The sequence below is a fragment of the Heteronotia binoei genome, chromosome 14, assembly GCF_032191835.1.
Source record: "Heteronotia binoei isolate CCM8104 ecotype False Entrance Well chromosome 14, APGP_CSIRO_Hbin_v1, whole genome shotgun sequence".
NCBI lineage: Eukaryota > Metazoa > Chordata > Lepidosauria > Squamata > Gekkonidae > Heteronotia > Heteronotia binoei.
In genome coordinates, this window is record NC_083236.1 from 71,195,868 (window position 1) to 71,222,206 (window position 26,339).

General features: G+C 53.6%; 4 protein-coding genes across 4 annotated transcripts in view; 3 read left to right on the forward strand and 1 right to left on the reverse strand.

Annotated features, from left to right (window-relative positions):
- Nucleotides 1–196: 196 nt before the first annotated feature.
- CHTF8 (chromosome transmission fidelity factor 8) lies at nt 197–7,166 on the reverse strand. The gene is made up of 3 exons (XM_060254092.1): nt 7,021–7,166; nt 1,491–1,608; nt 197–1,113 (listed from the first exon to the last, which is right to left on the reverse strand). Exons 1-3 carry the CDS (start codon nt 7,041–7,043, stop codon nt 904–906), a joined length of 351 nt encoding a protein of 116 aa, XP_060110075.1. The 5' UTR covers nt 7,044–7,166; the 3' UTR covers nt 197–903.
- A 673-nt stretch (nt 7,167–7,839) lies between these two features.
- Nucleotides 7,840–19,598, forward strand: UTP4 (UTP4 small subunit processome component). Its single transcript, XM_060254093.1, has 16 exons — nt 7,840–8,015; nt 8,397–8,588; nt 8,868–8,952; nt 10,022–10,111; nt 10,668–10,879; nt 11,555–11,726; nt 11,834–11,925; nt 12,071–12,167; nt 12,400–12,464; nt 12,747–12,869; nt 12,946–13,105; nt 14,539–14,645; nt 14,784–14,879; nt 15,123–15,308; nt 18,216–18,326; nt 18,514–19,598. Exons 1-16 carry the CDS (start codon nt 7,860–7,862, stop codon nt 18,628–18,630), a joined length of 2,061 nt encoding a protein of 686 aa, XP_060110076.1. The 5' UTR covers nt 7,840–7,859; the 3' UTR covers nt 18,631–19,598.
- Nucleotides 19,599–21,858: 2,260 nt separating this feature from the next.
- Nucleotides 21,859–26,339, forward strand: part of SNTB2 (syntrophin beta 2) — a 30,394-nt gene continuing 25,913 nt past the window's right edge. The window contains exons 1-2 of the mRNA XM_060253875.1: nt 21,859–22,024; nt 22,415–22,993. Of these exons, the coding sequence (XP_060109858.1) occupies nt 21,859–22,024; nt 22,415–22,993 (745 nt within the window). The remainder of the gene's footprint in view (nt 22,025–22,414; nt 22,994–26,339) is intronic.
- The window catches only part of NIP7 (nucleolar pre-rRNA processing protein NIP7), a 60,134-nt gene continuing 56,799 nt past the window's right edge, over nt 23,005–26,339 (forward strand). Inside the window, exon 1 of the mRNA XM_060254412.1 lies at nt 23,005–23,011. The gene's annotated coding sequence lies outside the window, so the exon portion shown is untranslated. The remainder of the gene's footprint in view (nt 23,012–26,339) is intronic.

Consider the following 26,339-nt stretch of genomic DNA (forward strand, 5'->3'; position numbering starts at 1 on the left):
CCCCTCGCAACCGCCTGGAAATGCTGCTTTTGCTGCTGCTTCCTCTGCAGCCTGTGCTGGTCCCAGGCACGAGAAGGGCGGGGCTGAAGCCCGGGGACCAGAACTCCCTCTTTCTTCTACACTGAGCCATTCAGGTTTCTCTTATTTAAGACAGGATTTGTAGGGATTTTTGTACTCTTCAGCAATGACATTGAAATGGTTTGTAAACGTATTTATTTTTTACCTTTTCACATTTTTTGAAAATGTCAAAGCTTGTTTTTTTACTCTGAGTTTGTTACAATAAAAAAATACCTTGTCAGGCCAGCTGTGTTTGAGTCCTTTGAAGCACCTCCCCTATCCAGAACAGAGAGCAGCCAGGGCTGTTGGGAAGAAGATGAAGGGTGAAGAAGATGCCAACAGGAGTTCGGGGGGAGAGGAGAGAAGCTGTGCTGCCAGCTGGTTCCCTCCTTGCCAAAGACAGCACAGAGCAATGGACTCCAGCATCCTCCTGCATTTCTCATGAAAGGAGCAGGAAAGCAGGACAAATAGAGCTGTCTTAGCCCAGTCCAAGCCAAGAGAATCGGTTCCCCAGCAGTTCCTTGGGATGCTTCAGAGGTTTAGGCCCTGCTTGGTGGCCACATGAGGCCCTAAGAGGATGGCCTCTAGATAACAGGCCGGGTGCAACTTTGTCAAGACAAGAATTGTCTCCACTTTGCCAAAGAGGCAGTCAAACGCAGGCAAACAATCTGCAGTGTTAAGGCTCCAGAGCGGGTCCTCTGGCCGCCAGTCTCTTCAAGCCAAGTGCCTCAGGGTGCTGGAGGCTCTGTCCTGGGGAGCCTAATCTCTGGGTGAGAGGAGCCATCATGGGGGGGGGGGGGCTGTGAGGGCAGGGATTCTCTTGGACAGCACGGCAGGGCAGCCTCCTCAGGCCTTCTTGGGCAGGTTGGTGATGATGGGCTTTGGGCGGGTCTTGAAGAGCAGTTTCTTCTTGATGAGGGCCACGGCTGAGTAATGGCTGGAGGCAGGGGGAGCCTCACTTGCAGCGCCTGCCTTGGTCAGGACAGCCAAAGGTTTCTCCAGCCGCACCACCTTCCCATAGAGGATATGGTGGCCCACCAGCAGCACTGGGGTGCCCTGCAAGGAAAGAGGCAGGGTGGAGAAGAAGAGATTGGATTTATACCCCACCCTTCAGTACCCAAAGGAGTCTCAGAGCGGCTTACAATCTCCTTTCCCTTCCTTTCCCCACAAGAGACACCCTATGAGGCAAGTGGGGCTGAGAGAGCTCTGACAGAACTGCTCTTGAGCAGAACAGCTCTGAGAGAACTTGTGACTGACCCAGGACTGCCCAGCAGCTGTAGGTGGAGGAGGAGTGTGGAATCGAATCCAGTCATCCCAGATGAGAGTCCACCCAACTGGGTGTGGAGGCCCAGGGCTGGCTGGCCGAGCCCTCATGCCCAGTGAAGGCTGGGTGGTGGCGGAGGAGGACAGGCTGCTGGGAAGGGTGGGCTCACCTGGCGGGTGAAGTGGAGGTCCCCCAGCAGGCGTCCCGCCAGGCCGGCCCCGTTCCGGGCCTCCACCTCGCCCTGCAGCTCCAGCAGCAGCCACTCGGCCAGGTCTCCATCGCTCGCCCTGCAAGGCAAGGTAAGGCAAGGCAGGGTCAGGCCAGCGGGAAGACTTGCCCCCCACATGCCCTTTTTAAAAAAATAAAAATTATTTTATTTAGAATATATTTCTGATACATTAAAGCAATCAAGAGAATAGAGTAACCTGGAACAAATTAAAGCATACCACAGATACAACAAATAACAGATAACATTTTACAATTGGTAAATGTGGATAATAGTATAAATGCTTTTACAAAAAACAAACAAAGAATTTACATTAATAACTAGCTGATACATCAAAGATATAAGTAAGCACTAATTCCAACTGGAGATCACAAAAGGTAAGTAGACCACAAATCTGTTCTAATAAATAGAACAAGAAAAATTATAACGTAATTAAGGATTGTGGTACAATTCCATTCTCTTCCATATAAGCTATCACAGGAAACCATTTTACATCAAAAGAGCTTCGATCAGCACAATTTTGAGACATTTCCAATCTGCTAGTAATTTCTTCAAGCATCAAGAGATTCCAAACTTTTTTTGGGTGCCCAAGTGCCAGGTATGAGCTCTTTTCATCCTTCCATTTTGCAGCTAAAGCCATCTTTGCAGTTATTAGTAGGGTGGTGATAAGTTTTCTAGTTGCGCTTGGGATGTCCTCAACAGCCCAGAAATCTAGAAATATGATTTCTGGTTTTAGGGGGAATCTTATAACCAATTATGGTCTGAATTTCGTTTAGAACATCCAGAACGTCTTAATTACTGGGCAGGTCAACACCACACCCTTCCCAGCCCGTGCACTTCACAAACAGCACATGAGACTGTGCTATATTGCACATCCATCTGTGTACAATATAGGAAGTACTTCTTCACCCAAAGGGTGATTAACACATGGAATTCACTGCCACAGAAGGTGGTGGCAGCTACAGGCATAGCCAGCTTCAAGAGGGGATTCGATAAGCATCTGGAGCAGAGGTCCATCAGTGGCTATTAGCCGCAGGGTATTGTTGGAACGCTCTGTCTGGGGCAGTGATGCTCTGTATTCCGGGAGCTTGGAATACACTGATGGAACTCCTGATGGCACCTGGGTTTTTGCTCACTGTGTGACAGAGTGCTGGATTGGAGGGGCCACTGGCCTGATCCAACATGGCTTCTCTTATGTTCTTATGTCTGGAGCAGAGATGTTCTGTATTCTTGGTGCTGGGGGGGGGGGGGGGCTTCTAGCATCCTGGCCCTACTGATGGACCTCCTGATGGCACCTGGGTTTTGGCCAGTGTGTAACACAAAGTGTTGGACTGGAGGGGCCACTGGCCTGATCCAACATGGCTTCTCTGGTGTTCTTATGTCTGGGACAAGTGATGCTCTGTATTCTTGGTGCTTGGGAGGGCACAGTGGGAGGGCTTCTAGTGTCCTGGCCCCACTGATGGACCTCCTGATGGCGCCTTTTTTTTTGGCCACTGTGTGACACAGAGTGTTGGGCTGGATGGGCCACTGACCTGACCCAACATGGCTTCTCTTATGTCCTTATGTCTGGGGCAGGGATGCTCTGTATTCTGGGTGCTTGGGGGGGGGGCAACAGTGGGAGGGGTTCTGGTGTCCTGGCCCCACCGATGGACCTCCTGATGGCACCTGGGTTTTGGCCCCTGTGTGACCCAGAGTGTTGGACTGGATGGGCCATTGGCCTGATCCAACAGGGCTTCTCTTATGTTCTTCGGTGACACAGAGTGTTGGACTGGATGGGCCATTGGCCTGATCCAACAGGGCTTCTCTTATGTTCTTCTGTGACACAGAGTGTTGGACTGGAGGGGGCACTGGCCTGATCCAACAGGGCTTCTCTTATGTTCTTATGTGACACAGAGTGTTGGACTGGAGGGGCCACTGGCCTGATCCAACAGGGCTTCTCTTATGTTCTTATGTGACACAAAGTGTTGGACTGGAGGGGCCATTGGCCTGATCCAACAGGGCTTCTCTTATGTTCTTATGTGACACAGAGTGTTGGACTGGATGGGCCAGTGGCCTGATCCAACAGGGCTTCTCTTATGTTCTTATGTGACACAGAGTGTTGGACTGGAGGGGCCAACGGCCTGATCCAACAGGGCTTCTCTTATGTTCTTATGTGACACAGAGTGTTGGACTGGAGGGGGCACTGGCCTGATCCAACAGGGCTTCTCTTATGCTCTTATGTGACACAGAGTGTTGGACTGGAGGGGCCATTGGCCTGATCCAACATGGCTTCTCTTATGTTCTTATGTGACACAGAGTGTTGGACTGGAGGGGCCACTGGCCTGATCCAACAGGGCTTCTCTTATGCTCTTATGTGACACAGAGTGTTGGACTGGATGGGCCAGTGGCCTGATCCAACAGGGCTTCTCTTATGTTCTTATGTGACACAGAGTGTTGGACTGGAGGGGCCAACGGCCTGATCCAGCAGGGCTTCTCTTATGTTCTTATGTGACACAGAGTGTTGGCCTGGAGGGGCCACTGGCCTGATCTAACAGGGCTTCTCTTATGTTCTTCTGTGACACAGAGTGTTGGACTGGAGGGGCCACTGGCCTGATCTAACAGGGCTTCTCTTATGTTCTTATGTGACACAGAGTGTTGGACTGGAAGGGCCACTGGCCTGATCCAACAGGGCTTCTCTTATGTTCTTATGTGACACAGAGTGTTGGACTGGAGGGGCCATTGGCCTGATCCAACAGGGCTTCTCTTATGTTCTTCTGTGACACAGAGTGTTGGACTGGAGGGGCCACTGGCCTGATCTAACAGGGCTTCTCTTATGTTCTTCTGTGACACAGAGTGTTGGACTGGAGGGGCCACTGGCCTGATCTAACAGGGCTTCTCTTATGTTCTTATGTGACACAGAGTGTTGGACTGGAAGGGCCACTGGCCTGATCCAACAGGGCTTCTCTTATGTTCTTATGTGACACAGAGTGTTGGACTGGAGGGGCCATTGGCCTGATCCAACAGGGCTTCTCTTATGTTCTTCTGTGACACAGAGTGTTGGACTGGAGGGGCCACTGGCCTGATCTAACAGGGCTTCTCTTATGTTCTTCTGTGACACAGAGTGTTGGACTGGAGGGGCCACTGGCCTGATCTAACAGGGCTTCTCTTATGTTCTTATGTGACACAGAGTGTTGGACTGGAAGGGCCACTGGCCTGATCCAACAGGGCTTCTCTTATGTTCTTATGTGACACAGAGTGTTGGACTGGAGGGGCCATTGGCCTGATCCAACAGGGCTTCTCTTATGTTCTTATGTGACACAGAGTGTTGGCCTGGAGGGGCCACTGGCCTGATCTAACAGGGCTTCTCTTATGTTCTTCTGTGACACAGAGTGTTGGACTGGAGGGGCCACTGGCCTGATCTAACAGGGCTTCTCTTATGTTCTTATGTGACACAGAGTGTTGGACTGGAAGGGCCACTGGCCTGATCCAACAGGGCTTCTCTTATGTTCTTATGTGACACAGAGTGTTGGACTGGAGGGGCCATTGGCCTGATCCAACAGGGCTTCTCTTATGTTCTTCTGTGACACAGAGTGTTGGACTGGAGGGGCCACTGGCCTGATCTAACAGGGCTTCTCTTATGTTCTTCTGTGACACAGAGTGTTGGACTGGAGGGGCCACTGGCCTGATCTAACAGGGCTTCTCTTATGTTCTTCTGTGACACAGAGTGTTGGACTGGAGGGGCCACTGGCCTGATCCAACAGGGCTTCTCTTATGTTCTTATGTGACACAGAGTGTTGGACTGGAAGGGCCACTGGCCTGATCCAACAGGGCTTCTCTTATGTTCTTATGTGACACAGAGTGTTGGACTGGAGGGGCCATTGGCCTGATCCAACAGGGCTTCTCTTATGTTCTTCTGTGACACAGAGTGTTGGACTGGAGGGGCCACTGGCCTGATCTAACAGGGCTTCTCTTATGTTCTTCTGTGACACAGAGTGTTGGACTGGAGGGGCCACTGGCCTGATCTAACAGGGCTTCTCTTATGTTCTTATGTGACACAGAGTGTTGGACTGGAAGGGCCACTGGCCTGATCCAACAGGGCTTCTCTTATGTTCTTATGTGACACAGAGTGTTGGACTGGAGGGGCCATTGGCCTGATCCAACAGGGCTTCTCTTATGTTCTTATGTGACACAGAGTGTTGGCCTGGAGGGGCCACTGGCCTGATCTAACAGGGCTTCTCTTATGTTCTTCTGTGACACAGAGTGTTGGACTGGAGGGGCCACTGGCCTGATCTAACAGGGCTTCTCTTATGTTCTTATGTGACACAGAGTGTTGGACTGGAAGGGCCACTGGCCTGATCCAACAGGGCTTCTCTTATGTTCTTATGTGACACAGAGTGTTGGACTGGAGGGGCCATTGGCCTGATCCAACAGGGCTTCTCTTATGTTCTTCTGTGACACAGAGTGTTGGACTGGAGGGGCCACTGGCCTGATCTAACAGGGCTTCTCTTATGTTCTTCTGTGACACAGAGTGTTGGACTGGAGGGGCCACTGGCCTGATCTAACAGGGCTTCTCTTATGTTCTTATGTGACACAGAGTGTTGGACTGGAGGGGCCACTGGCCTGATCCAACAGGGCTTCTCTTATGTTCTTATGTGACACAGAGTGTTGGACTGGATGGGCCACTGGCCTGATCCAACAGGGCTTCTCTTATGTTCTTCTGTGACACAGAGTGTTGGACTGGAGGGGCCACTGGCCTGATCCAACAGGGCTTCTCTTATGTTCTTATGTGACACAGAGTGTTGGACTGGATGGGCCACTGGCCTGATCCAACAGGGCTTCTCTTATGTTCTTCTGTGACACAGAGTGTTGGACTGGAGGGGCCACTGGCCTGATCCAACAGGGCTTCTCTTATGTTCTTATGTGACACAGAGTGTTGGACTGGAGGGGCCACTGGCCTGATCTAACAGGGCTTCTCTTATGTTCTTATGTGACACAGAGTGTTGGACTGGAGGGGCCACTGGCCTGATCCAACAGGGCTTCTCTTATGTTCTTATGTGACCCAGAGTGTTGGACTGGAGGGGCCATTGGCCTGATCCAACATGGCTTCTCTTATGTGACACAGAGTGTTGGACTGGATGGGCCATTGGCCTGATCCAACATGGCTTTTCTTATGTTCTTATGTGACACAGAGTGTTGGACTGGAGGGGCCATTGGCCTGATCCAACAGGGCTTCTCTGATGTTGTTATGTCTGGGGCAGGGATGCTCTGTCTTCTTGGTGCTTGTGGGGGGGCAAAGTGGGAGGGCTTCTGGAGTTCTAGCCCCACCGATGGCCCTCCTGATGGCACCCGGGTTTTGGCCCCTGTGTGACCCAGAGTGTGGGACGGGAGGGGCCACTGTCCTGATTTAACATGTCTGGGCAAGTGATGCCACCGACGTGGCCCAGCGTGGCTTCTGGCTTAGTCGGTCCAGCCCCCTCCCTTCCCGGCCTCTCACCTGCAGAGCCGCAGCTGCACCATGGCCACGGAGGAGGAGGAGAAAGCCGGGCCGCCGGAACCTCCCGTGAGCCCGCCGAGTGACACCCGAACTTCCCGCCACTCCGCTGCCACCACTTCCGCCCCTCCCGGAAGTCCCGCCCCCTGGCTTCCGCTTCCGGGGCAGGCGGCGGGCGCACGTGTGAGAGTCCGAGCCCGAGGTGGGGGCGCTTCTGCTTCGCGGCGGCCAGGGCAGGGGCGGGGGCCACCTCCCGGCGGGAGCTCCCGGGGGGAGGGGCTGCTCTTGCTGGGCCGAGGAGAGTCCGGGTGGCTCCGCGGGGGGTCCCGCAAGGGGAGCGAAGCGGGGGGAAGGGGCAGTGGCGGACTGGGTCTAAAAATACTGGAGATAAAGAACTGCTGTTATATTTTCAAGCTATGAAAAGGTCATCAACATTTCGAACATATTTTTAAGGGGGGGCACTTCATCGGGGACCCTGGCGGGGGAGCCCTTCCCGCGGGGCCCTGACGAAGATGCCCCCTCCGGTTTGGTGTAGTGGTGAAGAGTGCGGACTCGTTGTCTGGAGGAACCGGGTTTGATCCCCCACTCCTCCACGTGCACCTGCTGGAATGGCCTTGGGTTAGCCATAGTTTTTTCAAGTGTTGTCCTTGAAAGGGCAGCTGGTGTGAGAGCTCTCTCAGCCCCACCTCCCTCACAAGGTGTCTGTTGTGGGGGGGGGGGAGATAGAGATTGTGAGCCGCTCTGAGACGCTGAGATTCAGAGTGAGGGGTGGGGCATAAATCCAATATTTTCTTCTCCTCCTCTCTCTCACACTTCCTCGCAGGGCTGCTGCTGCTGTCGCCATGGGGGAGTTCCAGGTGCACCGTGTGCGGCTCTTTAACTTCCTGCCAGCCGGGATCCGCTGCCTAGCTGCTCACTCCTCCAGCTGCCTGGCCGTCGGCCACATCGATGGCTCTGTTGAGATATACAATCTGCAAGCAAACAGCTTCCAGGAAAAGGTACCACTTCTTTCCCCCACATAGGCAGACACACTTCCCCGGACTTTGCTGTTCCCCTGGGTGGACGCCACACTGCGCCCTTCCCCCCCAGCAGCCCTATCCTGGTTTGTGGGCAACACCGACTCTTTCTTTCCCTGGAGAAGATGATGCTTCTTATCAGAGGGGATTGACAAAGGGGGAAAAGCTGTCACAGACTGTTCTCCCTGTCAAAGATGGAAAGCCCCTGAATTGCTTTCCTGACGTTCAGGGCTCCCTGGCCCATGTACAGCAGACTGGCAATGTTCCCTCAGTGGTGTTCTGGAAGAGCCCTGCCCTCAGACTAGCAAGTTCTGTTGAAGACTTCCCATCTTGCATCTTCCCCCATTTGTTCATTTTCCTCAGGTTATTCCAGGCCATGAGATGAAGATCCCGGAGTCTCTCTGCTGGGCTGGAGAAAATCGGCTCTTTGGCGCAGGCCTCAGTGGAGAGATCATTGAATATGACTTGGAGAAGCTGTGTGTCAAATATACATTGGATGCCTTTGGAGGTCCTCTTTGGAGCATGGTGGCTGATCCAACTGGGACTCAGTTAGCGGTGAGTGCCTCTTGTCCCACCCCCTTAGCAAAAGATGCCTCCTGAGCAGGGCATAAGCAGCTGTGGTCTGTTGTCCACCGGATGTCCTGCAGGTGACTGTGAGGAGGCAGAAGAAGCCTGGCTCCCAGCTCTGCTTTGGAAAGGCTTGTGATTGGTGAGCAGCAGGTGCTTTTGTGACTGCTCCCTAGGAACTGTCTCCACTTGTAGCGATGGCATCCTCCCCTCCCCCGTGCCGTTTGGTAGAGGGGAGAAAGCTGATTCGTGTTCTCTTTCGTACAGGTTGGATGTGAGGATGGATCCATTAAGCTCTTCCATGTCTTACCAGAAAGGATCCAGTTTGAGAGGAGTTTGGATCGGCAAAAAGGTTGTGTATAGGGGTACGGGTGGACAACTGGACCAATAGCCAGTGTTGTTACTGCGGCCATCCAGCTGACCAGAGAAGGCCTACATGCAGGGCTGCAGAGGTCCAAACCATCTCTGGTTATTTGTCTCTAGCAACGGGCACCAGAGACGCCTTGCATCCTGGAGGCTCCACTTCGTCTTCTAATCTAACTGATCATAGAATCACAGAGCTGAAAGGGGCCATACTGGCCATCTAGTTCAATCGCCTGCTGAATGCGGGATCAGCCTAGGGGGCAGTATTCCTCAGTGGGCTTCCCCAGGCTTTTGTTGTTGTTGTTCCTTTTTGCAGTTACCTGGCCTAGTGGTTATCCCTGCACTCGCAGTGGAGTTCTTCAAGTTAATTTGTTTGAAGATAGACCTTTTTTTGATCCTTTATAATTTTGCAGCCCGCATATGTAATCGAATGTGCTAATTTTCAGTATTACAGAAACATGAAAAAAAAACTCTTTTCCCTTTTTTTCTCTTAATCTTTTCCTCTCATATCTTGTCTATAATGTTATAAACCTCTATCATGTTTTCTTTTAGTTATCTTGCCCCTAAACTGTACATTTTAGGGATTTCCTTCATACAGAAGTTTTTGTCAATTTCTATGGTATTTTGTCTTTTTTTTTGCCCCCTTTCCAGCCCTGTGGTTCCTCTTTGGAGGTGGAATGACTCAAGCTGTACACATAGAACCACAGAGTTGGAAAGGACCTCCTGGGTTATCTAGCCCAGTCCATCTTGGGAAAGATATTGCACTGCTGGAAAAGCTGCAGAAAGGGGCATCCAGTTCAAAGGACTCCAGAACACAAGGGGGAGAGTCTGCCATTGTCCTGGCCACTTCCCTCTTGGGAGCTGCTTTGAAAAAGAGTGTGTGGAAAAATATTTTGCATGGGGTGCACGTAGGTGCCAGGGCTTCAGAGCGGCTCTGTGTGCTTTGAGGTTCGCTGGCCCACAAGAAGAGACTGTGCTCATTGGGGCTGTTTGAAGCTCCTAGAGGGGCCTCTCTCACTCCACCAGTCTTGCCTCTAAGAGTTTCATCTTGCCTGCAGGCCGCATCGTGTCCCTCTTCTGGCACGCCTCCGGGGCCAAGATTGCTGCTGGCTCCATTGATGTCATCCGGGTTTTTAATGTCCAGTCAGGTGAGTCAGAATCAGGATGGCTAGAGCTGCCATGGATGGCCAGGGAAATGGGGTGGGAGAGGAGAATCCCCATGGGTCAAGTTTACGTCCTTTAGTTTGGGAACTGAAGCTAGAGACCTCCTCTCCCTTTGTGGTCCACTGTGATCTTTAACACCCAAGGGTGGCAGTTCTGGTCTGTGTTGGCACAGGTCCAGCTGGCACAACAGGTCACAGATGTGGGCGTTCTGGGTGGCTGCACTGTGGCCATGTGCTTCCTCCCTTAGCGGTTTATCAGAATCCGGGAAGGAGCATTTTGCTTGAGCAGGCCACCAAAGAGGATCCATACAGATTACTCTCAGACAACAGATGCATTTCTGCTTGCTGATGATGGTGTTTGGATAGGTCATGTTGGCAATCCCCTTGTCTTTCCTTCTCCCTCTGTAAAGGGTCTGCTGCCTTAGAACTGGTTATGTCGGTGGGAAGAAAGACCATGCAGGCTCTTTGCTTCTGTCCTGCCAGGTCCTGGGGGTCCACATTGCTCTTTTCCCCCTTGCAGTCTCTGTTGTCTTGTTTGCAGGCCGTGCAGTCCATCGGCTTCTTGTGGACAGACGCCTGACAGGCGCCCACAACCGGGAGTGCGTAGTGTGGAGTGTGGTCTTCCTGTCAGACGGCACCATAGTCAGTGCGGATTCCTCCGGGAGGGTGCAGTTCTGGGATTCGGAGATGGAGACGCTGCTCCAGACGTCTGTTGTCAGCAGCTCTGCCGTGCTGTCCTTGGCTGCCTCTGAGGTAGGGGACTGGAACCCCGAAGGCTTTAGCCAAGGGGTGGGGATATGCATTGAAGCTGGAGAAAGAAGAACAACAACATGAGGAGCTCCTGATGCATCCTGTGGGAGGACTGACGTACAGGGTGGTATATTGATAGTTTTCTTACTCACAAGTCGTTCCATGAACCAGTGGAGTAGTCAGGTGAGCCATGGGGGGAAATGCCAGAACATTCTTCCCCAAGGTAGAACTGCTTGCTGCCGAATAAACCTGTGGAGCCAGACTGCAGGGGGCACTTTCAACCAAGTCCAGGGGTTTGTATGAGCACAGTCCCTCCAGAGGGAAACGGGGGTGGGACAGGCCTGTTGGTTGCAGTGGGCAAAAGCACTCCTGTTAGGCAGTGGCCTCTTTGGAGGGGCAGCAAAAGCAGGAAGACAACGTTTTGGGGTCTGGCCTGATATCCTTGTTGGGGCAGCTGACAGTCTGCTGCAGGCAACCCGGTGACAGAGTGAGATGGACCTTCGCTCTCCTGCAGGGAGCTGTGTGTCGGGTGTTGTGTGACTTGAACATAAAACTAAACGTGGTGTTTTCTTGCAGCAGTCGCACCTCCTCTGTCTACACTGCTCGGTGCTGCCTGCCCAGCTGGCTCACCCTAGGTGCCCTAAGTGACCCTCGTGTTCTTCCTCCTTCCCTTTGCAGGCAGAAGACAGCCTTGTAGTTGGCACATCGGAGGGGGCTGTGTACCAGTTCCAGCTGCTTCCAGTGAAGGCGGGCAGTGCCAATCGCCAGTGGGTGCGGACAAAGCCATTCCAGTACCACACGCATGATGTGAGGGCTGTGGCACACACGGCCACAGCGCTCATCAGCGGAGGTAGAGTGCAGCAGGGAAATTCTCTCTCCCGCCTGTGGTGGGGGCGCTCATCTGCAGTGACGTGGCCTGGTTTGACATATGGCTGCCACCTTCTCCTCCTCCTCCAGGATTAGATGGGCAGCTGGTGATCCGGCCACTCATGGAGAAAGTGGAGTTCCGGAGCTACGAAGCCGCTGTTCGGAAAGTCACCTTCCCCCATGTGAGTCGCTGGGCTGGAGCCCTGCAGCTGCTTGTGCCACAAGTTGTGCTAGTCCCCCCCTTCCCCCAGAAGGATGCAGACCCATTTTGTGCTGGGGAAGGAAGGCTGCTCTCCTGCTCTGACGCTGCGCCTTTCTGCTTTGCAGAGGCGCCTTGTCTCGTGTGCCAGGAAAGCCCGTCTCCTCCTCTTCCAGTACCCACAACATCTGGAGCTCTGGAGACTTGGGGCCACCAATGCCACAGGTGAGAGCAAATGGTGTGGTCCAAAGCTTTTTAGGCACACATGCCCTTGGGCAGCATCTTGCCCAGGTGGAACCTTCTCTGTCTCTCTAGCTGGGGGGGTTGTCAAGGAGGTGCAGAAGGGATTTGGGCCCACTCTGGCTCATGGGCAAATTTTGCTCTTGCTGTCTGTCCTGAGTCCCCAGCCTCTGGGCCCTGGCTCAGTGTGTCTAGCTACTCTTGTTTCTTGCTCCAGGAAGAGACGGGGAAGTCTTGCCAGTGTCCAGCCCCCCTGAGCACCTGCTCCAGCTCAAGAACAAGGTGAGGGCATCGGCTAGGAAGGTGCTGGTGTGTTTCAGTTCTTGCCTTGCCTCCTCTCTGGTGACTGGATGGGCAACAAGCAAATGCCCAGTTAAAACGTGTCCCATTTGTTAGTACCAGGCCCAAATTCCCTTGCATCCAGGGGGCTGCAGTAATCCACAGTGGTCCTGAAAGAGGCTGAGTTCCCCACAGTTGTGGGCTTGGCTGCTGCAAAGATTTGGGCTGCTTCCCCCTGGCCGGGGGATGAAGCCCTTGTTTGCTTCACCCCTCTTCTCTCGCCAGGGCCCTGAGCACATCCGCAGCAGCTGTGTCTCTGCCTACGGCACCTGGATCGCCTACTCCACGGCTTCCCGACTGTGCCTCTACAGGGCCCAGCTGTCTGGCGAGCACTTTGCCCTCCAGCGGGTGAGTGGTGGGGAGCAGGGGTTGGGCCTCTGGAGCCAGGGGGCAGCCGTGCTGACCCTGCCTCATCTCCCTGAAGGTTCCCAAGGTGCCAAAGGTAGCTCGTGGAGCACACCAGCTTCTGTTCTCTGTGGACTCGACTCGGCTGTTTGTGGCGTCGGATCGGGGCTCTGTGCACATCCTCAAGCTCTTGCAGTCGGGATCCTGCAAACATCTGTACACCCTGCAGCCCAGCTCAGGTGAGAGCACCTTTTTCTCTCAGTGGGGGGAGGGGGGGCTATTCTGGTTAGTACATTAAAAAAACAAGAACCAATAAGAATTTTAGTGCTCTAAAAAGCAAACAAACAAGAAGGAACTGTTCATCCCGGGACGTCAGGCTTGGCAGAGGTGGTTTTATTCACTGCCACAGGAGGTGTGGTGGCTGCAAGCACAGACAGCTTCAAGAGGGGATTGGATAAGCATCTGGAGCAGAGGTCCATCAGTGGCTATTAGCCACAAGGTATAGATGCGACTCTCTCTGAGGCAGTGGTGCTCTGTATTCTTGGTGCTTGGGGAGGGGGGAAACAGGGGGAGGGCTTCTAGTGTCCTGGCCCCACTGATGGACCTCCTGATGGCCCCTGGTTTTTTTTTGGCCTCTGTGTGATGCAGACTGTTGGACTGGATGGGCCATTGGCCTGATCCAACAGGGCTTCTCTTCTGTTCTTATGTCTGGGGCAGTGATGCTCTGTATTCTTGGTGCTTGGGGGGCACAGTGGGAGGGCTTCTAGCCCCACTGACGGACGGATCTCCTGATGGCACTTGGGTTTTTTGGCCACTGTGTTGGACTGGAGGGGCCATTGGCCTGATCCAACAGGGCTTCTTTGATGTTCTTATGTGATACAGAGTGTTGGACTGGGTGGGCCACTGGCCTGATCCAACAGGGCTGATCCACTGGCCTGATCCAACAGGGTTTGGTGTAGTGGTTAAGTGTGCGGACTCTTATCTGGGAGAACCGGGTTTGATTCCCCACTCCTCCACTTGCGCCTGCTGGCATGGCCTTGGGTCAGCCAGAGCTCTGGCAGAGGTTATCCTTGAAAGGGCAGCTGCTGTGAGAGCCCTCTCCAGCCCCACCCACCTCACAGGGTGTCTGTTGTGGGGGAGGAAGATAAAGGAGATTGTGAGCCGCTCTGAGACTCTTCGGAGTGGAGGGCGGGATATAAATCCAATATCTTCTTCTTCTTCTTATGTTTTTATTCTCCCAACTGACCTGCGAGGTTGGTTAAGCGGATTGTGTGTGGCTACCGCTAAGTCACTCCTTCAGCTTTATGGCTGTGGGAGGATTTGAACCCAGCTGTTTGCACATTTCACCGGATGTGGTGGCAGCTTGTTTGTTCTTGGTGAGCCTCCTTAACGCTGTGGCAAAGAGACCTCTGTCTGCTGCCCATAAGCCAGCCATGCCGGTGGTCCCAACTCAATGAGCGCCGAGTGTGTTATCTGTAAGGAATGGGGCCATATTCTTGTCTCCTGATGCCTTCGCCTCGTTCAGTCGTTGGAAGAGTCCCAGGGACAGTTTTCTGGCGCCCTTTCCAAGAGCAGAGCTGACCTCCCTCCCTCCCTCCCCTTGATGCACTGGCTCCATGAACTTGCTTTCTGGGACAGCTTCATTCCTGGCTCCTGTTTCCTGCCCCTGCAGAGTCCCCGGAAGCTGCTGTCTTGCTGGCTGTGAGTGCTGATGACAGGTGGTTGGCTGTTGCGAGTGGAGGCGGGACAGTCAATGTCTACAACCTGCAAAGAGCCAAGGTGAGCCCAGCCCTCCCCTCGCAGAGGCAGGAGGACCTTGCTTGTGGGGCCGCCCAGCAAGGGAGGGCGGGAGCTGGCTGAGTTCAGGCTGGCCAGTTCGCTGTCTGCTCTTGATAACGCCTCTCTTTGTCCGTCCAGCCTCACTGCGTCCTGCCTGCATACAACTGCCCCGTGACTGCCCTGGCTATTCATCCAGTGACCAACAACCTCGTCGTTGCCCATTCAGACCAGCAGGTGAAGCCTCCTGTGTTTTGGTGTGCTGGAGGGGATGTTCTGTGCTGCCCCTCCCCCCCTGCTCTTCTGATCCCCCCTCGCTGGTTGCCCAAGAATCGCCAGCTGCCGCTCTTGCCTTTCACACAAACGCAGAATGCTTTGTCCTCAGTCATCCCCACTTCTGCCTTTGTCAAAGGGTCTCTTCGACACGTTCAGCGTCTGCAGTGCAGCTGAGCAGAGGGGCACCCCTTCTCTCTTTTCCAGGTGCTTGAGTTCAGCATCCTGGACAAAGCGTACACGCCCTGGAGCCGCAAGGTGCAGCAGCAGGGGCTGCACTGCGACTGGCTGGAGCGGGACACGCCCATCACTCACATCGCTTTCCCCCCCAAGCAGGATGACCAGGTGCTGCTGCATGACACTCACATGCTCTGCCTTCTGGACAAGTCCCTGGTGAGTGGGGGAAGGTGGGCGGGCCTCCTCATGCAGTCCCTGCAGAAGAGAAGCCCTGTTGGGTCAGGCCAGTGGCCCCTCCAGTCCAACACTCTGTGTCACAGAAGAACATAAGAGAAGCCATATTGGATCAGGCCAATGGACCCTCCAGTCCAACACTCTGTGTCACATAAGAGAAGCCCTGTAGGATCAGGCCAGTGGCCCCTCCAGTCCAACACTCTGTGTCACATAAGAACATAAGAGAAGCCCTGTTGGATCAGGCCAATGGCCCCTCCAGTCCAACACTCTGTGTCACAGAAGAACATAAGAGAAGCCCTGTTGGATCAGGCCAGTGGCCCATCCAGTCCAACACTCTGTGTCACATAAGAGAAGCCCTGTTGGCTCAGGCCAGTGGCCCCTCCAGTCCAACACTCTGTGTCACATAAGAGAAGCCCTGTTGGCTCAGGCCAGTGGCCCATCCAGTCCAACACTCTGTGTCACATAAGAACATAAGAGAAGCCCTGTTGGATCAGGCCAGTGGCCCATCCAGTCCAACACTCTGTGTCACATAAGAACATAAGAGAAGCCCTGTTGGATCAGGCCAGTGGCCCATCCAGTCCAACACTCTGTGTCACATAAGAGAAGCCCTGTTGGCTCAGGCCAGTGGCCCCTCCAGTCCCAACACTCTGTGTCACATAAGAACATAAGAGAAGCCATGTTGGATCAGGCCAATGGCCCCTCCAGTCCAACACTCTGTGTCACATAAGAACATAAGAGAAGCCCTATTGGATCAGGCCAATGGCCCCTCCAGTCCAACACTCTGTGTCACATAAGAACATAAGAGAAGCCATGTTGGATCAGGCCAGTGGCCCATCCAGTCCAACACTCTGTGTCACATAAGAACATTAGAGAAGCCCTGTTGGCTCAGGCCAGTGGCCCATCCAGTCCAACACTCTGTGTCACATAAGAACATAAGAGAAGCCATGTTGGATCAGGCCAATGGCCCCTCCAGTCCCAACACTCTGTGTCACATAAGAACATAAGAGAAGCCATGTTGGATCAGGCCAATGGCCCCTCCAGTCTAACACTCTGTGTCACATAAGAACATAAGAGAAGCCCTGTTGGATCAGGCCAATGGCTCCTCCAGTCCAACACTCTGTGTCACATAAGAGAAGCCCTGTTGGATCAGGCCAGTGGCCCCTCCAGTCCAACACTCTGTGTCACATAAGAGAAGCCCTGTTGGATCAGGCCAGTGGCCCCTCCAGTCCAACACTCTGTGTCACATAAGAGAAGCCCTGTTGGCTCAGGCCAGTGGCCCCTCCAGTCCAACACTCTGTGTCACATAAGAGAAGCCCTGTTGGCTCAGGCCAGTGGCCCATCCAGTCCAACACTCTGTGTCACATAAGAACATAAGAGAAGCCATGTTGGATCAGGCCAATGGCCCCTCCAGTCTAACACTCTGTGTCACATAAGAACATAAGAGAAGCCCTGTTGGATCAGGCCAATGGCTCCTCCAGTCCAACACTCTGTGTCACATAAGAGAAGCCCTGTTGGATCAGGCCAGTGGCCCCTCCAGTCCAACACTCTGTGTCACATAAGAGAAGCCCTGTTGGCTCAGGCCAGTGGCCCCTCCAGTCCAACACTCTGTGTCACATAAGAGAAGCCCTGTTGGCTCAGGCCAGTGGCCCATCCAGTCCAACACTCTGTGTCACAAAGGTGCCAAAAAACCCAGGTGCCATCAGGAGGTCCATCAGTGGGGCCAGGACATAAGAAGCCCTCCCACTGTTGCCTCCCCCCCCAGCACCAAAAATACAGAGCATCACTTGCCCCAGACAGAGAGTTCTGTCTATACCTTGTGGCTGATAGCCACTAATGGACCTATGCTCCAGATGTTTAGCCAATCCATAAGAACATAAGAGAAGCCATGTTGTATCAGGCCAGTGGCCCCTCCAGTCCAACACTCTGTGTCACACAGTGGCCAGAAAACCCCAGGTGCCATCAGGAGGTCCACCAGTGGGGCTAGAAGCAGAAGACCACAAGGCTACTGATGCAGGATGGCGTGGGGCTAGGCCCTTCCTACCCCAACAGAGTCCCATGCCAGACTACGACCAGAGCGTGTGTGCTGCTCCCTCAAAGGGAAAGAGTGATGCTCAGAAACGTGGATTTCTCCCCCCCTTGGGAATGGCTGTGGCTCAGAGGCAGAGCATCTGCTTGCCATGGTGAGGATCTGCCTGAGACCCTGGGGAGCTGCTGCCAGTTTCGAGTAGACAGTACTGACTGATTCAGTACGAGGTGGCGTCACATATTCCTGGACATTCACAACAAAGGCAAATGCCATTTGGGGCTGTATCCACAGAAGCATAGTGTCCAGATCACGTGATGTGATGGTATCGCTTTGCTCTGCTCTGATAAGACCTCACCTGGAATATTGTGCTCAGTTTTGGTCACCACATTTTGAGAAGGATATAGACAAGCTGGAACGGGCCTAGAAGAGGGCGACAAAGATGGTGAGGGGTCTGGAGACAAAGTCCTATGAGGAAAGGTTGAAGGAGCTGGGGATGTTTTAAGTACTTGAAGGGCTGTCTTAGAGAAGATGGTGTGGAATTGTTCTCTGTGGCCCCCGAAGGTGGGACCAGAACCAATGGGTTGAAATTAAAAGAGTTTCCAGCTCAACATTAGGAAGAACTTCCTGACCGCTAGAGCAATTCCTCAGTGGAACAGGCTTCCTCCTTGGGAGGGGGTGGGCTCTCCTTCCTCGGAGGTTTTTAAACAGAGGCTAGAGGGCCACCTGACAGCAATGAGGATCCTGTGAATTTAGGGGGAGGTGTTTGGGAGATCCCTGCATTGTGCAGGGGGTTGGACTGGATGACCCTGGAGGTCCCTTCCAGCTCTATGATGTAGCTGCTGGAAAACATCTCTCCTCTCCAGCCACTACCGGAAGACACGGCCGTTTTGTGCAACCAGCCATCGTTGAAGCAGCTGTCTGAGAAGGCCCGACATGGCAGTGCCCACGCCTTCAAGATCTGCAAGAAGTATCAGGTGGGCCCATCTGCGTGGCAGAGAGCGGGTGGGAATTTGGTGGGCACCTCGGGCTGGCCCGGTACCGCCAGCGGCCTGGCTTCCAGCTTGGCCTGCTGGAGTTGCCAGCAGCCTCCCTGGGGAATGGCAGTGAGGCCAGCCCCTGCAGCCCAAAGGCCGCTGCCAGCTTCTTGCCCTTTCCCTGCAGCCGCTGTTGTTTGTGGACCTGCTGGAGGAGAACTCCTTGGTGGTGGTGGAGCGGCCGATGATGGACATCAAAGCCCAGCTGCCCCCACCCGTCTACCAGAAGAAGTTTGGCACGTAAAGGAGCTCCCCGGCCATGGCCGCATGGGGTGTGAGGGCGGTCTCTGCTGCAGAAGGGCAGCCAGCCAAGCCACCTCTGGGCCTTCCAGGCTGCAGGAGGCCGGGGTAGCTGAAATCCGAAGCAGGTGAAGCCAGATGTCCTCGGACCCTGCCCGAGTCCAGCTCCCCTTCCTCTCCCCCTCGGCTCCATTTGCTTCTTTCTCCTGACGATTCTCAGACGCTGGAGACTGGCCACAATCAAGGCTGGGAAGAAATCTCACAGGGGCCTGAGGCTTCTGGCTTCCTTTGAGGCAGAATGGTCAGTGGCCTCTAGAGGGTTGAAGACTGCAGGGGCTGGCTCTCTTGGGCGGGAACTGATGCTTTGGAGTGCTGGAGCGACCCACAGCCAATGGGGTGTTGTGTGCTGAGATCCAAGCCGGCTTCTAAATGCAGTCTTCAAACGCCCCCCAGGGCTGTGGTGGCAGACGGGTGCCAGCCCTTTCATTCCAGCGGAGAAGGGGCTGCCCCTCACCTTAGGTTGCTGTTCTCTGTTCCTCCGGTGGTGGCGGGCATGTTGCAAAGTTTTCCAGACTCCTACAGCAGGAGAATTCTGCAGCTTTGAAAAAAATGCCACCTTCTGATGGGGGTGGGGGAGGATGAAGAGAAGCGGGCAAAGTAGCTTGAGCAGTTGCCTGCTGGCACCTTTGTGGAGATGGAAATCCAAGTGGGAGAACTGGGCTGAACCTGGAACATGTCGACTTCCATCCAGCTGTGAGCCTCCCACCCATCAGAGTCTCTGCGAAGGTCCTAATCGACTGCATCCCAGACTCGTGGCACAGATACAGCGCTATTGATTTTTGGCTAACTTAAGATGGACTTCTAAGGCTGTTGTGAAAGTAAAGTGTTGCTTCTCTTAATGTCTTGAATTTTTTGAGCCTTGAATTGAAAGAATATAACACTTTTAAAATTAAAATTTTTGAAGTCATTTAACAGAATCCCCGAAGGTCAAAAGGGAAAAAAGTGTTGCTATTGGCTAATTTTAGGTGCTTTTGTCTATTGATAAATGCACCTTTGGGGGCACTGCTTCTGATGATTTGCAAAACGTAATGGTCAGCACTGTTAGCTAACCGGTTTTTTACTGTGTGTTCACTTCCCGCTTGTCTGATGTTAGTCAGTGGAGTCCCCATTTCACAGGCTGAAAACCCAAGCTGCCTCTAGCTGGAGCGCGAATGTCAGCTGGACTTGGGTGATCAGTGCCAAGAGCAGATGTTCACGGAGGCATCGCAGGAGGGGTTTCTGCCAAGAGACACGTCTAGCCTGTGGGCTGCCTCTAAGATCTGGCTGGCCCGCCTGGCAGCGCGAAGGGAGGGCACTCTGATTTAAAAAGTTTTATTGATTTATAATTATACGTACCATATATCATAACATTACATCAGTATACTTTACATTACATCCTGATTCATAATCCTTTAGAAAGAAAACCAAAAATCGTTTAAAAAAACAGAACAAAGGTAGTTATTACACTTATAACACTTACTAAACTTATGCCGTCATTCCACCATTTATAATTTATTTACCCTATTATAAATTATTCTTCCAATTTAAACCTATTACTAATATTGCTATTGCTCATTCTTTACTCCTTTCTGAATCCAATCATATAATTTGGCCCATTTTTCTGTGGCTGATTGTTTTGTTTTCCCACTCACTAATGCTGAGAGTATATCTAGTTCTGCAACTTGGAAGACTTTTCCTACTAATTCTTCCGTCTTTGGAGTTTTTTCCAGTCTCCAATATTTTGCATACAATATCCTGGCGGCTGTTACAACATGGGTCACCCCATGTACATTTTTTCCCCCACTTCTTTCTTAACTAAACTTAATAAAAAGATTCCAGGTTTGAACAGAATTGCCGTTTTAAGCACTGCTTGAAGGAGTTCATGGACTAGCCCAGTATGTTTTCACCCTACACATCCACCACAAATGATAAAACGTACCTATGTTGGAATCACATTTCCAACATTTTGGCAATACACCTGTATATATCTTGGCTAGCCACACTGGTGTGCTGTATCATCTGTGGAACATCTTGAATAAGTTTTCTCTATAATCCACCGATTTGGATATCTTACAGTTAACCTGCCACAGTTGTGCCCATTGTTCCAAGCTCTATATTTTGTTCCAAATTTTGTGACCATTTTATCATCCTTTAATGGTCTCATCCTCTAATTTCATTTGCATAAGATAATTATGAAAAAAATTTATGAGCTTACTTTCCTTGCCTGTTAACAGTTTATCAAAATCAAAGTTCTCTTTATAAAAACCAATTACTTTTTATTAAATGTTGCTTTAATCTGCGTTGCTAGCCACCAATCCATTTTTACACCTTTGTTTCCTAGCTCTTCAATCGGTTTTAGAGTATCAGCATGGTTTAATAAGCCTTGATATCTCAAAATCTTAGACTTTAGAAGAAATTGTGGTTGAATAGATGCCTTGGTGGAAGAAAGCCATATTGGGGTCTTACTATATATATTCTTTTTTATCTTTTCCCAACAGACCAGTAATGATTTACGTATCAGATGATTACTAAAGTATTTGTGTCCTTTGAGGTTATACCACGTTTGCGTGCCACCCTGCTTTAAGATCCTATCCCTCTATTGCTAACTTTCTTTTGTTCTCCAGTCTCACCCATGCACGCAACCAAACCAGCGCATTTGCCAAGGGAGGGCACTTGACGTATACCCAGAGGCCCCTCCTGTTCCAGGCCTGGGCACCTCGTTCCAGAGGGACATGGATCTGCTGCAGAAGAGCTACGATTCCATTCCATGAGCACCTGAGAGGCTCACAAGACTTGCCTTCCCTGAAAACCTTGTGGGTTTCCTTAAAGCACGAGGGGATTCCTGTCTAGGCCTAGGGACTGGCACTGAACCCTTTGGGGCCAGCTGTGTGGGGTGCACAGCTGTCTCCTCTGGCCAGAGGCTGCTTCTCTGTCCCTGAGTCAGGCAAGAGGAGAGAAGGACCAGGTCTTCCTGCGGCTGAGGGCCTCTCCAATTCATGGGAAGCTGAGGGTTACTCTGTGCGTCTCCTTTTGCTTAAGGAAGCTGTCCTCAGCAGGCCGGGGTCATTGCTGCTTACTGCTGCCACTCAGGGTAAAAATAGCAGGCCTCTGCCCAGGGAGGAGCTGTGAAGGCCTGCTGGTGCTCCTCAGAGCAGGCCAGGCCTTGGCTCCCCTTCTAGGGACCTGGGCCCCAATGGATCCTGTGGGGCTGGGGCTGGACCCCACCCTGCTGTCTGAGGCAGAGCGAAGGAGATGCAGCTTGACAAGAGATCTGTGCTTTGGAGAGCTGTTTGTGTGCTCATTTCACTCCCTCGTCTGTGGTGGCAGCACAAGAAGTGGGGCCCACCGTTTTGGGAGAGGTAGCCCTAAGCCTGGTTGCCTCACTTAAGGGGGGGGGCCTTTCCTGGCCCGCTCTTGTAAAGCAGGGGTGCCCCCTGCGGCTCTTCAAGCCCCCCTCCCCCATCTTATAAAAGGCAGTTGTCTGTTTAAATCACTTCTCCAAGCCAGCCAGCAGCTTGGCAAATGCACTTGAAGTTAAAGTTGCTTTCTGTCTACCTCTCCTTCCTCCCTTCTTCCTTCTGACAGCAATGAAGCTCCTGTGAATTTAGGGGGAAGTACTTGTGAGCGTCCTGCCTTGTGCAGGGGGTTGGACTAGATGGCCCTGGAGGGGGGGTCCCTCAAAAGAGCTGCTCATGTCGTGTTTGTGGCTCTCTAGCAGGGGCCATTTATTCCGTGGCTCTTGCGCTAAGCGAGTCGTGGGCCAAGCGGGGGGAGGCCGGCAGGGGGCGCGCGCGGGCGAGGGAGTGTCGGGGCGGCGTGGGCCGGCCTTTGTGGGCTGGGCTGGGCTGGGCTGGGGCGGCCGGCGGCGGCGTCGTCGGGGCTGGCGATGGCGGCGGCGGTGTGGACGCGTCGGGCGGGCCAGGTGGGGCCGGTGGAGGTGCTGGTGCGGGAGCGCTGGGTGCGGGCGCTGGCCGAGCTGAGCGGGGAGGCGCTGACCCTCACCTCGGAGCCGCCGCCCAACGGGCTCCTGCCCTCCCGCTCCCCGCCGGGCTCTCCTCCTCCTGCTGCTGCTGCGGGGCCGGGGGTGCGGCGGGTGCGCGTGGTGAAGGCGGAGGCGGGCGGGCTGGGCATCAGCATCAAGGGCGGCCGCGAGAACCGCATGCCCGTCCTCATCTCGCGCATCTTCCCCGGGCTGGCGGCGGAGCGCTGCGGCGCCCTCCGCCTCGGCGACGCCATCCTGGCCGTCAACGGCACCGACCTCCGCGACGCCACCCACGACCAGGCCGTGCAGGCCCTCAAGCGCGCCGGCAGGGAGGTCCTCCTCGAAGGTAGGCGAGGCGAGGCGAGGGCGGCTGCTGCCGGGTGGACGGGGCGGGCTCCCCGGGGCGCTGCACGGGGGACTTGAGAGGAGAGCCAGTTTAGGGGCGGGGAGGGGCTGCTCGTCCTGGGGTGCGTGGATCCAGCCCTCTGTGGACTCCGCAGCAGCCCCACCCGGGGCTCCCTAGCCTAGAAGGTGGGGCAGGTGCTGCAGATTTTGTAGGGGCGCCGCCCCTGTGCCCCCCCCCCCCCGTTGGCTGCAGCCCTGCCTCAGACCAGCCGGATTCAGCCTTTGCTCTTGTGCTGTGAGGGTGTTTGTGGCCCTTTCCCTTCTCCAGCCTCCTACAGGTATGCCCAGGTCCCCTGGCCTGGCACCAGAGAGCTCCCCCTTCTGGAGCTCCTTGGGGGGCCCAGGGACCCTGGCATGGTGGGGCAGAGAAGATGCATCTAAACGCAGCACCCTCCAGGACTGACTTGTCCAGCGGCATTTTGAAGCAGTAGGCTGGGCTCAGAAAGTTTCAGACCAGAAACAACACAAGAAGGGTTTTGCTTTGAGCAGGGCTGTGCTGCCAGCTTGTTTCTAGGCCTCCACCCAGCACTGGCCCAGCTCGAGGGGGAACCCCTCCTTCTGCACGCGGTCAGTGCTTTGCTTTCCCTCAGCCCGGGGCCCAAAGTGCGCATGACTGTGGGGTGTGGATTGAGCGAATGACGCCAGGCCATACAGCCTGCCAGAGTTCCTGCTCCCCCTGGCAGGTGGGCAGCGTGAAGCACAAAGTCCTGGGGGGCTCCCTGCTCTGTTTGTCTCCTTGCAAGGAGGTTTCCAGCCTGTCCTCCTCCCAGCAGAGAGCAGAATTTGCAGACAACGGCTAGAGTTGTGCAGCAGGCTGGATGTTCCATCCAAAGGGAAGGAGGAGAGAAAAGTTTCTGGGAGCGCTACAGAGGCCCTTGTGCCATTTTAAGAGGCTACGAACTACTGAAATTCTACCTGCCGCCTGATAAAGAGCTGCACTAATTCACATCCCATCTTCCTCCTCACAGCTGGGACTCAAAGTGGCTTCGATCTCGTTCTCCCCTCCTCTGTTTTCTTGCACAGGCCACCCCTGTGAGGTTGGCCAGGCTGACAGTTTGTGATGGGCACGGGGTGACACAGCCCACTTTCATGGTAGAGGTGGGGATTTGTCCCTCGCTATCCTAGAAATCCAAAAATCCTTTCTCCTGGAAGTCTCTGTTGGGCAGCTGTCCAACTCCGTTTCTTCCTAGTGGAGTTCGGCCAGGGGAGGGGGAGGCTTTTCTGGGAAAGAGCTGATAATCCAGCTGCCTTGGCTTGGAGGGAGTTGGGGAAAGTTCAGCTGCCGGAGGGGTTTGGAAGCTTTGATTAAAGGTTTGGAAGACTTTCCCTATGAAGAAAGGTTAAAATGCTTGGGGCTCTTTGGCTTGGAGAAACGTCGACTGCAGGGTGACATGATAGAGGTTTACAAGATTATGCATGGGATGGAGAAAGTAGAGAAAGAAGTCCTTTTCTCCCTTTCTCGCAATACAAGAACTCGTGGGCATTCGATGAAATTGCTGAGCAGACAGGTTAAAACGGATAAAAGGAAGTACTTCTTCACCCAAAGGGTGATTAATATGTGGAATTCATTGCCACAGGAGGTGGTGGCGGCCACAAGTATAGCCACCTTCAAGAGGGGCTTAGATAAAAATATGGAGCAGACGTCCATCGGTGGCTATTAGTCACAGTGTGTGTGTGTGTGTGTGTATACTTTGGCCACTGTGTGACACAGAGTGTTGGACTGGATGGGCCACTGGCCTGATCCAGCATGGCTTCTCTCATATTCTTATGTCTGGGGCAGTGATGCTCTATATTCTTGGTGCTTGGGGGGGGCACAGTGGGAGAGCTTCTCATTTCCTGGCCCCACTGGTGGACCTTCTGATGGCACCTGGGGTTTTTGGCCACTATGTGATACAGAGTGTTGGGCTGGATGGGCTATTGGCCTGATCCAACAGAGCTTCTCTGATGTAACACAGAGTGTTGGATTGGAGGGGCCACTGGCCTGATCCAACAGGGCTTCTCTTATGTTCTTCTGTGACACAGAGTGTTGGACTGGAGGGGCCATTGGCCTGATCCAACAGGGCTTCTCTTATGTTCTTATGTGACACAGTGTTGGATGGGAGGGGCCATTGGCCTGATCCAACAGGGCTTCTCTGATGTTCTGTGACACAGAGTGTTGGACTGGAGGGGCCATTAGCCTGATCCAACAGGGCTTCTCTTATGTTCTTCTGTGACACAGAGTGTTGGACTGAAGGGGCCACTGGCCTGATCCAACAGGGCTTCTCTTGTGTTCTTATGTGACACAGAGTGTTGGACTGGAGGGGCCATTGGACTGATCCAACAGGGCTTCTCTGATGTTCTTCTGTGACACAGAGTGTTGGACTGGAGGGGCCATTGGCCTGATCCAACAGGGCTTCTCTGATGTTCTTCTGTGACACAGAGTGTTGGACTGGAGGGGCCATTAGCCTGATCCAACAGGGCTTCTCTTATGTTCTTCTGTGACACAGAGTGTTGGGCTGGATGGGCTATTGGCCTGATCCAACAGAGCTTCTCTGATGTAACACAGAGTGTTGGATTGGAGGGGCCACTGGCCTGATCCAACAGGGCTTCTCTTATGTTCTTCTGTGACACAGAGTGTTAGACTGGAGGGGCCACTGGCCTGATCCAACAGGGCTTCTCTTATGTTCTTCTGTGACACAGAGTGTTGGACTGGAGGGGCCACTGGCCTGATCCAACAGGGCTTCTCTTATGTTCTTATGTGACACAGAGTGTTGGACTGGAGGGGCCACTGGCCTGATCCAACAGGGCTTCTCTGATGTTCTTCTGTGACACAGAGTGTTGGACTGGAGGGGCCATTGGCTTCTCTTAGGTTCTTATGAAGCTGCATGGCTGTTGTGCTTTGCCACACCTTCTTGCCTGGCCCGACTGGCCTGGGATGGGAACAGCTCCTCTGAGTCAAGCGGCGCTCAGTTCTGGGCTGGGACTCCTTGTGGTCTCTGGCCCTGGTCCTAACGCGAGGGGGCTGGGTTTGAATAACTTCATTTGTTCTTAGTGGAATTGCGCACCAGCAAGAGAGGGGCTCTCCAGGCAGGAGGCAGGGCTGTGTCTGTACCTCTTGTGCATGCCAAGGGGTCCAGGCTTTTCCCTGTGCTCAGGGAAAGGGCGGGCTGGGCAGGGCACCAGCTGTGCCTAGGGCTGAGGTGGCTGCTCCGAAGGGTATCTCCCTGCATCTGCTTCCCCCACTGTCCCCCCATTTCCCCTGCCTTTCTCTTTTTGGTTCAGCCTGGCTTAACGAGGTGCCAAGAATG